At 29.8% G+C, this 13,391-nt stretch overlaps 1 protein-coding gene across 1 annotated transcript in view; it reads left to right on the plus strand.

Annotated features, from left to right (window-relative positions):
• The window catches only part of LOC113374912 (nitrogen regulatory protein GLN3-like), a 28,815-nt gene that overhangs the window by 778 nt on the left and 14,646 nt on the right, over positions 1–13,391 (plus strand). The window contains exon 2 of the mRNA XM_026614873.1: positions 5,356–5,508. Within this exon, the coding sequence (XP_026470658.1) occupies positions 5,356–5,508 (153 nt within the window). The remainder of the gene's footprint in view (positions 1–5,355; positions 5,509–13,391) is intronic.

The following is a 13,391-nucleotide window of genomic DNA, read 5'->3' on the forward strand; positions in this document are numbered from 1 at the left end:
ATACGAGTTTCATCATTTCTGGCGATTGCTCATTATTCAATTAAATACGTCTGAAACTAAAATTGCGCATGTGTATATATGTATATCATGTTCCTCTGAATCTGAACGCCAGAATATATCAGTAATAAATATTCTTGGAATGGAAGCAGTCTGCGTGACAGGGTTTCCCAATAATACATCTCGTACACGCAATTTAAACATAAAAATCAGCACATATCTCATTTCATTGATAAAAATATTTAGTAAAGATGTATACAAATATCCCGCAATATCTACATCAGATACAAATTATTAATTCTTTGGAAATAAGTTGCATATCTAACTTTTTATCTTTTTCTTTGCATAATTCGTATAGAAATATTAATAATAATAATATATTTCATATTGTTAATTTTATAATGAACAATGGAAGTAAGAAAATTTCACTTCATGTACCATAAAAAAGTGTCTTCTAATATATTTACTCATATAGTTTCTCAATAGATTTTGTGTGAATGGTTTTCTCATTCGATCCATTTGTTATGATATTCCTGTATTCACTATTTTCATCCGTTTGCTTCTGCTTCATCTGTTGGCCACTCACGTATCTTGTAACAGGCCAGCCTTCGTAGAAAATATAGTGAATGGTGACAGGTAAATCCTAACCTTTTTTTCGACCACGAGATGCACGCATTTTCTTCAAAGATCGATAAAAACAATAAATGAAATTTTTGTTATGCTGAAAATGCCCAAAACATAAATTTGACAAAAAAAAATTGAAGTGCTTTTAACTATATGTAACGAAATTGTATTATTCATTTCTCTATGTATATATATATATATATATATATATGTATATATATATATATATATATACATATATATACTCCACTTTTTGAAAAACTGAGATATTAGTGCGAAAGTATGATCATAATTTTTTGTGATTTTAATAACTTTCCGGAATAAAAATTATCACTGTAAAACGGATTTTTTTGACTATTGAATAATAAGTCATTTATTTCAGAAGACATTTTGATTAACTCCATTCTGTAGCGTATATGATCCGACTGGGACGGTTTTCGGAATCAAATCCATGAAGTACGGATAAGAATTTAGGAAAAATATAATATATAAATATGTTTGATTAGCAAAGAACTGTAGGGTCTCGTGGGCCAAGGAAACAAACTCTGAAAAATAACAAACTAAAGTACCCGGCAAAACAGAAATATTAAAACTGTCTTAAGTTTATTAAAACTTGTGCAAAGTACAGAAATAAGAGCTAAGTCAATTGAAATGATATTTATGGTCAGTAGAAATAGCTATTTACCTAATGATTCAAAAATTTGCCATTATTGAGCCACACATGCGAAAAAATCAATACATTTTTTCATCAGATGATTGGTACAACAATATAATAAAAACATGTAAAAAGAAAGCGCCATTTCAGATTTTTTATCAACAAAACCATTAGATCAATCAATCACTAACAGAAAAGTAACCATCACAGGGTGCCAATTAAATTGGCTTAAAATGCGCTGGATAAAGTTAAAAAGGTCCAAAACCAATATAATACAATTTAAATGTAACTATAATGAAGATACGGATTTTAAAGTCGTAATGTAAGAAAGTCCAGGTAGCCCAAAATGTTTGAATAATATACATTAGTCTTTATTATATTCTAAAGCTAGAGCTTTGGCAAAAAAAAAATTGAGAGACATGAAGGACTTGCTAAAATTAATTTCTCCCGTTTATCATGAATACTACAAAAACTGGGTTTTTAATATGGAAATTTCAATTGACAAATCATCACTGAATATAGCCGATGGAGAAGTTATTATTTATAATATTACTGTTTAATCACTTTCATCAATCAACTTTCAACAATCATTATGACAAAACTGTCAACATTTATTTTTATGAAATGGCTTTAACCCAAATATATAAGAATTATATATAAAAATTATGTTTATTACTTTTTTCAGTTGACAACTTGATCAACTTCACGAGTGAGTCACTTTAATGATAATTATTTACACTCTATTGAAAGTTATTAACTATAAATACCGTTACATGTAAGCTATATATTTATTTATACGTTCTACATTGTATTTTTCAATTTATATTATAACAGGAATTTTTAAAAGCAATATATATTACTTCATCGCTTTTCTCCACTTTCTGTTTTTTGGAGTGACTAACTCCTGTGTGCACTGAACGACTCATATCTATATGTATTTATATTCCGTATATATTCTATTATAGTGGAGGTATCTACCTGACCATGTGGGTTTTCTATGCCAATTTGTGAACATACCAATCTCATGTACTGGGATCCCTAGAATACTTAATTTATGTTGTATTTTGTGCATAAACTGTATGTTTTTATTGAAATAATTGATGCAAGTGGGGATATTTACAGTTTTTTTCAATGATATACAATTATATCTCTCACACTCTTGCATGAAAATGTATTAGGAAATCTAAGGTTGAAAAAACCGATTTTAAGAGTGTATTGCGCCAGTATATAAAGGATATTTTAAGGATATTATTTATGAATAAAAATTATGACAATTACGTTACGAGCTATTAAGAACCATGTTAACAATGTAAGTGATTTTAGTAGAGCAGTATAATTACAAGTTGTGGGCATGAGGAACACATGTAAAAAGGTTAGGCACATCTACTTAAGAACATCGTGTATATCGGTGTTTCACTAAATCCACAAATTCGTAAGAATTTGTTCCATATTAAGGCCAAGTAATGACAGTTATTTTAATATCATCATAAATGCTAGAAAAAGGAGAACTGATGTAAGAATCAATAGCTCTGAAAGAGCATTCTGGTTTATAAAATATGAGGATAAATATATCAGAATTGTATAAATAATACTATGAATAAATAAAGCCGATATTATGATGAAATAAATAATGATAGAATCAATTCCAACGAACAGTTTTCTAATCAGTTAAAAATAAATCAAATGATAATTTTTCTTGAACTAATGATATATTTAGGACTTCCTAGATGGTCTGATGCTAACAAATCATGAAGCGACCAATCGTAACAACCGTCAAATGTCCTGTACTAGTTTTATGATTTGCTAGCCTCATGGTTTAGACAAAAGGAATCGAGAAGTTTCCTAATCAGATAAAAATAAATCAAATGATAATTTTTCTTGAACTAATAATATATTTAGGACTTTCTAGATGGCTCTGATGCTAACAAATCATGGAGCAACCAATCGTAACGATCACCAAATGTTCAGTACTAGTCTTAGTTAGCCTCATGGATTAGACAAAAGAAGTCGGGAACTGAATCCGGTCAACTCACTCCTTTAGGATCACTCGCATTATTGGAATAAAATATAACTCATCTTTAATTTTTTGAATATCATGCCATTACAAAGCAGTTTTCTTATCACCAAACCTGTTCCATGATAGTTTTGGTCGACTTAGATTTTGAAGCTGACTACCGCGTGCCCACCTTCAGATGTAATTGTGTGAATTACACTTTTTATGCATACATAAGATACTTCGGCGAAATAGACAGAATAATGAAGCTGACTACCTCGTGTCATATGTGTTGTTGTATATTTAAGTAGTTCAATATATTTTTTCGAATGCACACATAAATATTTGACAAACAATATAAATACCATTTCTTTTTCTACACATCTATAATAATGAATTTTTACTCACCTTCATCAAATACGTCAATAATCTTGCTAGCCTTTATTACTAAATGCTTCGATTAGTCGAGTGTTTACTGTCATACCTGGATGAACATAAAATATTTGATAGATACTTAACAAATAAATACTTTGTATACGGAAATTTTACTTTTTAAAAACCAAAATGAACATGTTTTGATATTCTAACTTTTCATTATTTCCTTATAATTGTGACATACTTTAGAAAAAAAAAAGAATGAATGCATGTTTATGTGCAGTTACAATTGTTTGTGAGGAGTTGATTAGCTTAGATTATTAGAATATAAGGTTGATCAGTTTTTGAGAATGGTCGTTCTGGTGATTAACTTATAATTAGAATTCCATATCAATATGCAGTAACTTACCATAATATAATATTGCCGCTGTCGTTGCTTTTTAAGTTTAAAATCAAATTTTTAATGGTTTACAGATTTTAAAAAATAACTATAACTTTTAATTTTTTTTGGCATTTAGAATATCTATATTTGAAAAAAAAACAAGGTATTTTAAATGTCAAAATTAGTTTATTATAAAATTGATCGACCTTTAACGATAAAAGATGTTGTGGAATATCGGGTTTTATATCGTAAGTTTCTAGTAATAAAAATAAGTTAATAATGACTTCTAAAATTTTCAAATAATACAATTTTTAACCTTTGATTCATAATTAGACATTTGTTTCATAATTAGATTGTTTGTTTAATTTTGTTTTGTTTTTTTCTTTCAAAAGGCATTTATTTACAAATCGGAGAGTTCAAGCAGTTTGCCCCATGGCAAAATGCAAATGTTTATTTGTTGTAGTGAGAATAAGACAAATACAAGAATCAAAAAAGATAGTGGCGTCTTTTTACTTCTTGTGCAGACAGGCTAAGTTGTTTCCCAAATTTTTTAAGCAATCCACATCTTTCATTTTTCGATTCTTACCGATATTCTCAGAGACTCTTTATTCGACACGAAACCGATATGTAATGAAACATTCGATTCTTTGATGTTAATTTTTACTTCGACTATTTGGTTTCTCATATTTTGTAATTCAGCGTACTATCTCGTGTGAGCTGTGTGTTTTTCACCATATATTTTGCAGCTTTGTTATTTTTGGATTAATTTAATGTCAAGCTTAATCAACTTACTGAATTATTACTAAAAGATTTTGACTATGTGTATTGTGTTATCATTTATAGTTCTTGTCTGCAATAATCCGACATGCGACTGACTAACCATGAGTTTAGAAATTTATTACATTGTTATAGGTACTATTGATATGTTGATTTCCAAAACTAATTGTAAGATTTAAAATTTACAATTGTTTGCGATATTTTCTGTTTCCTGATTTAATATTTACTTTGAACAATGCTTGTTGGATTTGAAACAAGTTTGTTTTAACAACTTTTTTTTACAAGTTGTAAAAATCGAAAACAGATTTTTTAAATACATTTTTCAAAACACTCACAGTTGAGTAATAGGTATAGGCCCATGTGAATTTGGCTACACACTGGTATTCATAGGCTATTTTTAAAATATTTCCTTTTTTACAAATTTACTTTTTATGATCATTTATATTGACTACTATTTTTAAATTTAAACATGATTATAACAATTTAACATTTTGAACATAACATTTATTATAAGAAAGATATTTATAATATAATTATATATTTTCTTTAAAGATTTCTAAAGAAGATGCCTTACCTCACGTGCTATGCAGAAACTGTCACGAAAAACTGAAAGCTTGGGAGTGTTTTCGAACATTGGCTCAAAAGAACCAGCAGGCGTTGGCTCAATTTGTGGCTTATACTTGCTCACTGCAAGGCACTGAAGAGGTTCGTGATAATTAAACATGATTTATGATCAGCAAAATTATAGAAAAAATACTATTTAGTTGCAGGCGAAGAGAGCTTTATTTATATTTTATTACAATGAGCAAGGGTGTATAATAAGTAGGGTGTTTAATTTTTTTCCCGTTTAAGATTTAAAGTAAAAACAGATTTTTTTTAAATTTCTTGTCAACCTTATTCAGTTCATTAAAAAGCGGATTTACTAAATACGCATGAAAGGACAATATATTTTGTTTAAATAATATAGTCCGGTCATTTAAGATTGAATTAGGTAAGAATCTCGGAATTCCAGATACCCAGTTGAAAGTCTGTAAATACTTGTATATTGACACCGTAAACTTGTCTCAAAACCTACATATGGTAGGGTGTCAATACTATATGTAGGTTTTGAGACAACTTCAGGGTGTCAATATACAACTATTTACAAACTTACTGCTGGGTATTTCGAATTCCGAGGTGCACTTACTATAATGACTGGACTAATATGATATTTTGGGCCACATAAAAAGTTTGGCGTTTATTTAGTGCAACCCAACAAGTAGTGTGAAAATAATTTTATTCAAACTAAATATACTCCATCATTATCGACCATCTTTTGCCATTTTTCGGGTAGAGTTATGATGTCATCGGCGAAGACTTCTGTGGTTTCTGATTAAAAAACTGAATCAAGTACTTTTTATAGGCTCTTTTTGAAATCAGTTTAATTTCATTAGGAGAGAGTTCAGCAGATATTGGCATAAGGGTTAGTCAGAGGGTGCTATGTCTGGACTATATGGTTAATATATCAAAATTTCTTAAACAGGCTTCCACAACTTTTGGCAGGTCATCAAAGCATGTTATGAAATGTTTTCGAAATTGTTCGATTTCATTGCATTTCAGCAGCGCATCGCAGACATTAATTCGGTCTATCAAGTTTTTCCGCGCCTAACTCGTGGAGCTTTTGTGTAATTTGTTTAAAACAGTTTTCTGGTCAATGGCTAGTTCTATACCAATGTCGATAGACTTCTTCAAGAGTGTCAGTAACTTTTTCAGTAGTTAGACGAGCAAAGCGTTGCATATCTCAAACAAAACCAAAATCGTCTTCACATTCAGCTTTACTTATATAATAATAACCTAATATAAAATTGACAATGGGCAAATATATAATTACAATAATATAATATAAATTTTAATTAAAAATTTTTAGTTTTAAACTTAAGTTTATAGATTTAGCACATCGTCACAATGATTGGATTTCTTTCCATGACGCAACTTAAAAAAAAAATTACAGATTGATAAAGAACTGCCACGATCGTAATTCCCCAACGAGTGACGCGTATGCGAAATTAACATAAATTGTGCTGATAAAACAATCTTAATCACAAATACATTTGCGTTTTATTCATATTTATATGGAGTTATGTGTCACCGTGTAGGTGTGTTTTCTTTTTAATTTTGTACAGATCACTAATTTTATTAGATATAGAAAAGAAATCATTTTTACTTCCTGTCGAATTGTATTTAGTTTATCATATCTATGCATTTAAATGCTGGCTCACACCAATATCCAAACGGTATCTTTGTTTTATACAGATGGCTTTATTTCGATTGCTTATTAAAATCGACTAAAATTGCGTTTTTTGTTTATATAATACTGAAGGAAATACTTTTAGATACTAGGCTTATTGTTGAATGTTGTGCCTGGCTTTGTCGGACTCAACAATAATATCATAATATCGACTCTCTACTTTTTCCTTTGCTTCTTGCGATATGAAGTGTCGTGCAGTCTAACGATGGACTTACCTTTTTTATTACTTTTTCTCATATTTTTACATACTGAATACTGTTTCTTAGATTTTTACATACTTAACCCTTTCCACTTGGGAATTCCGGAATTTATATGTATTTTGTCGCCGGAGCGGCGGCATCCGTGTCGAAAGGGTTAATACTTTACTAACAATTACATGTTTTTTTTTTTTTTACTTTTTCATTTTCTTACATATTTTTTATTTTTAACTTTTAACTAATTTTCTAAATCAGTCATGGGTGCACTGAGTCAGAGTCATTCTTTTCTTTTCGATGTACAGGGATACAGTCCAAGTACCTCTTACTTGGACTGTAATCTTGAGGGAGGCATGTTGCTATGCCCCCGCTGCATATACGTATGCTGCAGCAATGCCCACGAAATGATCATATTAGAAATCTATGATTTCACGAGAAAAATCTCATTTTGACCCATTTAGAGCGCCCCAATCGCGTCCAAATGTATATCCGCCCCCCACTAACTTTGAAAGGCCGATCCGTGGTTCACACCTGGGGACCCCCCTCTGAGTGGTTTTTCAAAATTTAACCCTTATCTTTGGGTCAATGCACAGAACATCAGAATTTATTTTAGAGCCATGGTTTCTTCAGCAAAATATCTTGTTTTCATCCCTAGTATTCGAAAATCATTTGTGCGTATATATATAATTCGAATTCTCATTGGAATAGCAGTAGTGTAATCATTCTAAAGTTGTTTGACAGAGCGGTCTAAATATTATAGTTCAGCCCATACAGATATCATTAAGTGGAAATGATTATAATTTGTACTTAGATTTTTAAAAATCGTAATGTTTGGAAATGTTTTTCTTGCTAACCCTTAAATAATTGTGACGAATCTAGTCGATCCATGCAGAAGAGTGCTGCCTCCTAGCTAATTTAATGTTATTAAGTTACAAAATTGTGCAGATTATACTGTTGTGCATTATTCCAATTGAATCATCATTTTACGCAAAACGAATAAAAACAGTAATTTATATATAAGTAACTAGTTTCAAGTTTATTAGCGATGATTGTTTCTAGATATGCATAACTCCGTTATGAATACTGATGATAATAGCCGCAGATGACGCATTTCTGTATATATTAGAAATATTACGTGAAGGTAGAGCGAAACATAAAATTGAAATTAATAATCGAAGAGATATGCATATATGTACATACATCAAGACATTTATACATACATTTCGCGCATACATGCATCAATATTTTGTATGGTACGCCGAAATATTGAGAAGTAGTGAGAAGGGCTCACAACATAAAAGTATAGAAAGAATAACTTTTCCATATTTTCTCTAATTCAACAATTACTTATTTTCATATACACACATATTTTCCATAGAATAAATAAAATGTTTATTTGTTTATTAACTATTCAGTTTGATTTATTAACATTGAGCTGCTCGACTATCGACATGTATTTAGGTGGCCATTTGATAATTTGCGTAAAATGCATATATGCGGTGCTCTTACTTAAAGGGTTAAGGATAGTGATAACGACTGAATGAACAAACTTTTGCAAACGAAATGAGAACAAACAATTTTATGAAATAAATATTTGGTTGTATGCAATTAAATATTTTTAGTGATCGCGTGTAAATCGATGAAATTTTTTTGGAGAAGCGTTTAACAGTAAGTAGTAACAACTATGTCATTTCAAGCTCTTCTCCCTTGATTTATGGTGATCTATAGTCAACGCTTTATCGGATAATAATCGAATTGAATCATATAATGCCGCGGGAAATTTGTAAAGTGCGCGACGCAGAATAGGTAGGTGCTCTCAAATCGACTGACTCATATAGTTGCCCATATTTTTTCAATCATATTCTTTTCTGCTTAGTCATAAATGGCGAAAATGGCTTTTTTTCTATGTGTTACGGAGGAGATTTTTTTTTTTATACTGCTCGTAGCAAGGATGTTACCTAGTTAGAGATTTTTGCAAATTTCAACGCTTGCCGATGAATCCAAATTTTTATATGCATGCCAAGGAAAAAATCGTTAAAGTGAAAATGTATACTATGATTAAGATATAAACTAGCTGTAAGTGGATTTCTGTCTTAAGGCAATTAAGGCATCGTGCCTTAAGGCAAATTGCTGGAACTTCCCGTACCAAAAATTATTTTTTTAAAAACGATTAACATTTTTGAAAAAATTTTACTTCGAAAAAATTAGAGAGAAACTATAAATTTGACAAAAAATTACTTTTTTTGAAAAAAAAAATTTTTTTTGAAAACAAATTTTTTTTGAAAAAAAAAATGTCTTTTTCATTTTGACATACTTTGGAAATTCTGAACTGTTTTTCAAAGCAATCGTACTGCTTTATCTGCATAGGGACAAAATGTCAAAGCGCGCAACTGCCGCGCCGCCGTCTAACGGATAAGCATTGGTACGGAACCCATAAAAATGTAAAAAAAAATTATACTTATTGTTAAAATCTTTATAAAATATCTGATAATTTGATGTGCATATGTCTAATGATCATTTTTGACCGCCAAATGGCTTTTTTTTTTACTTTTATCATTAGATCTCCGAAACTGCTAGACCTGCCTTCATGAAAATTTGATCAATTCTTCATCTTGTCAATACAAGTAAAATGTTTTTTGAATTATTAAAATCGGACGCTCCGTTCTCTTAAAAACTGAGTGACCGTTTTCGGCACTTTTTGCCCCGTATCTTTGGAACGGCTGGACCTGCCTTCGCCAAAAACTAAACAGCACGTCTCCTTATCAATACGAATCGAATGCTTTTTGAATTATTCCAATCGGTTGATCTGTGTTCCCGAAATCGTCGACGAAAATTTGTATCCGCACATACATACACACACGCACATACATACACACACTATGCCAAAATGTTCAGAAACCTCTGAAACGTAAAGATATATAAAAAATTTCATTTTCGATTTTTTTGCGATTACTATAACTTGCCCTACGGGAAGTTAAAAATATTGCGTAGAAGTTTCAGATTTAATAAATCATTTAAACATATGTTAGCAACAACTTTATTACATTGAACAATGTGATAGTTTTCACTTGTCTTGTATATTTCATTTGGAAATGTTATACTATAATACACTTGAATTGTGTATCTACTATGTATTATATAACGTACCAAATGAATTAATGAGTTATAATGAGTGACCTGTCTTTGCGATGCTACGTAGGTCTTTAATGAAGGTGGAAATGTAATGAAGGTATTCATTATCACCTCGCTGCTGTAGGTTATCGGGCCAACATCAACGCGTTTGGTTGCGTTTTATTATTTTGTATTGTACGCAAGGAATATAAGTTGGTAACATAGAAGGCGTCAGGTTAATAATGATATTGTTTTCGTAATAGTATTGTTGAAATCAGCCCACAGATCGATCAGAAAGACGTCTAATGAGTAATCATTCAGTTATTTTGAACATAACAGAATAGATAATTTGAGTATTGTTTCTCAATATTGTAATCCTGATCTGCTGTGGTTAGTTCATTCAAGTATCTTTTTTTTTTTCAAAAGTCCGGACCCATTACGTTGTATTTTATACATAACTGACAAGTAAAAATTATGTATGTATGTGTTTAGTATTGTATACAAATGTTATACGTTTGAAGAATACAATATCTGTACTCAAATTCGATGTTCAGAAAAATGAAGTCAAGAACCGATTTTTAAAAAATGCATGTGTTGTAAAAACACAGGAAAAATTGCTAAAAAGGGCTTAGAATGGACTTAGACTATTAAAAAACACAAAACTGTTGATTACATCATTTTTCTAAATTAAAGTCTATAAATAATTTAAAAAACGTTTCTATGAATTTAAAATCATTCTATGATTTATAAAAGATTCGTTATTCTAACTAAGAACAAGGGCGTTAATGCTGTAAAATACTTAGCGAATATTATGTGAATATAAATGCCAATTTATATCGTATTATGCTGCTGGCATTATCGCTCTTTGAAATATTATCAGGTGCTATTTTCGAAATTTTGATCTTATTATATCCAATTCTTATATTATGTCAATTTAGCTATTAACTATTTATATTATTGTCAATTTAGCTCATATGAATTTTTTTGTATTTCTTTTTTTCTTTTAATTATATTTATTAGCACTTATGTATTTCGGATAGCTAATTAAAACATAGTTAAAAAAATATAATAATATTCAATTCAATTTGTTTGTACATTGGTTATGATACTATTGCGGATATGCGTATATTTAATTGGTTGGCTACTTCTTCGTCGCAAGCGCTCTTTCAGACAGCTACCCAAGTATCCTAAAGTAGCTCCAAGAATAGTCAATATCAAAACAAATATGACCAGGGCAGTTATAACATGAGGTCTGTAATGCCGAGGTGTTGACTTTCCCGGTTTTGGTACTGTAGTTAATCCTAAGGATAAAATACAGCTAAAAATTTATACTGAAACTAAATGTTATTTTATAAAATGCTATACAATAGTGTATATTTGAAATAAATGCGTGTGGACCTGTATTGTTTGCATTTTCGAATACAATAGATTCTTATGTGCAGTATGCAAAATCTTTTATGTGCAATTAAGCACAATTTTCTACATAAACAAATATTTTATCGTTTATTTTATCATTCAAAAATAAGCCGTTCATTAATCTTAAATATTGTTTGTTATTTTGTTTAAACGCAATTGCTATGGAGCAATAATAAATTTTGTTGTCATTCTTCAACACTTTAATGCACAAACTGCTCTCTGAATTATTTAAATTTCGAGCATTAGTAAATAAACTTGAATTTGCTTTTAAAATATTCAAGGAAAATATTTATAGAATGTATAAAATTTTATCTAATAATGAGATGAATTAATGAGTTATAACTGTTGATATTTTGCTATACTAAAATATTTACTATAAAAAATTAATAACAATCAAACGACTTTTTTGTTTTTCTGCTATTGTTAAATATTTGCTTAAATATTCACAAAAAACTATTTTCATCTTACTGTTTGATTCCTGCCCGAGAGCAAGAATTAAAACAAGAATTCAGTTTTACGCTTATATCGTTTATACTGGACAGATGGTCTTTCTTATGATAAGCGAGAGTCACAATGTGAGATCAAACTTCTCCGGATATAAATATATACAACATAATTAATAACAGCTCTTGAGATCAAACTTTTCCGGATATAAATATATACAACATAATTAATAACAGCTCTTAAGCTTACCAATAGTGTCATCATCACTGGTCGATCGAATCCCTAAACAAAATTCTTCGGCTACATTTGTTAAAAGAGTTCCAGCACGCTCATATGGAGTTTTGCATCTGAAATGAATTTGAACAATGAAAAACTGTCGAATGAACAAACAAAATGTTCATATAAGTTCGCATCAAATTTTAATAGAAGATTAGGTGAATAAATAACAATCATTTGTTTTGGTAAATTTATAAAGTATAAAGTACATCAATAACAGTTTCTAATAAATAACCTTGCTGATGTATGCTTCAGAGCGTTTTGATGATAGTCCAAAGTAAATGCCAGACTACATTTACAATTCCACGGATTGTCATTTAAATTTAAGACCCTCAATGGAGTCCATTCGCGCATTAGTATTGGCAATGTAGAAAGATTATTGCCTGCTAAGTGTAGCTAAAAATAAAAATACTTGAAGTATTGTACAATTAGTAAAGTTTGAAATAAAATGTATCGTATTTACAGCTTTTTTTGTAAAACGAGAAATTTATTTTTTTAAATTAGTTAACTTAACATATCATTTAGATTATTAACTTAACATATCAATAGAAATATTTATATCTTATGAAATTGAAAATTGAAATTAATTCTTACTTCTTCTAGCGTCCATGGGCCATTTAGAAGTTTAGGATCTGCAAACGCTAACTTATTGATATGCTTTAAATTTGGACAGCGTGACATTTGTAGAACTTTGAGATTTAATATACTTGAAAATGCATTTTCTTCTATCGAATTCAAATTCGGCATATGATTCAAATTCAATTGTTGTAAAGTTGTCAAACCTACCGGTAAATTTTTGATAATGTAATAGGCGCAATATAATGTTTGGAAAAGGGGACTAAACTTATTCTTAAATTCTA

The sequence above is a fragment of the Ctenocephalides felis genome, unplaced genomic scaffold (genome assembly GCF_003426905.1).
Source record: "Ctenocephalides felis isolate EL2017-DRISC unplaced genomic scaffold, ASM342690v1 CF-g0.4_SCAFFOLD_01886, whole genome shotgun sequence".
Classification (NCBI taxonomy): Eukaryota; Metazoa; Arthropoda; class Insecta; order Siphonaptera; family Pulicidae; genus Ctenocephalides; species Ctenocephalides felis.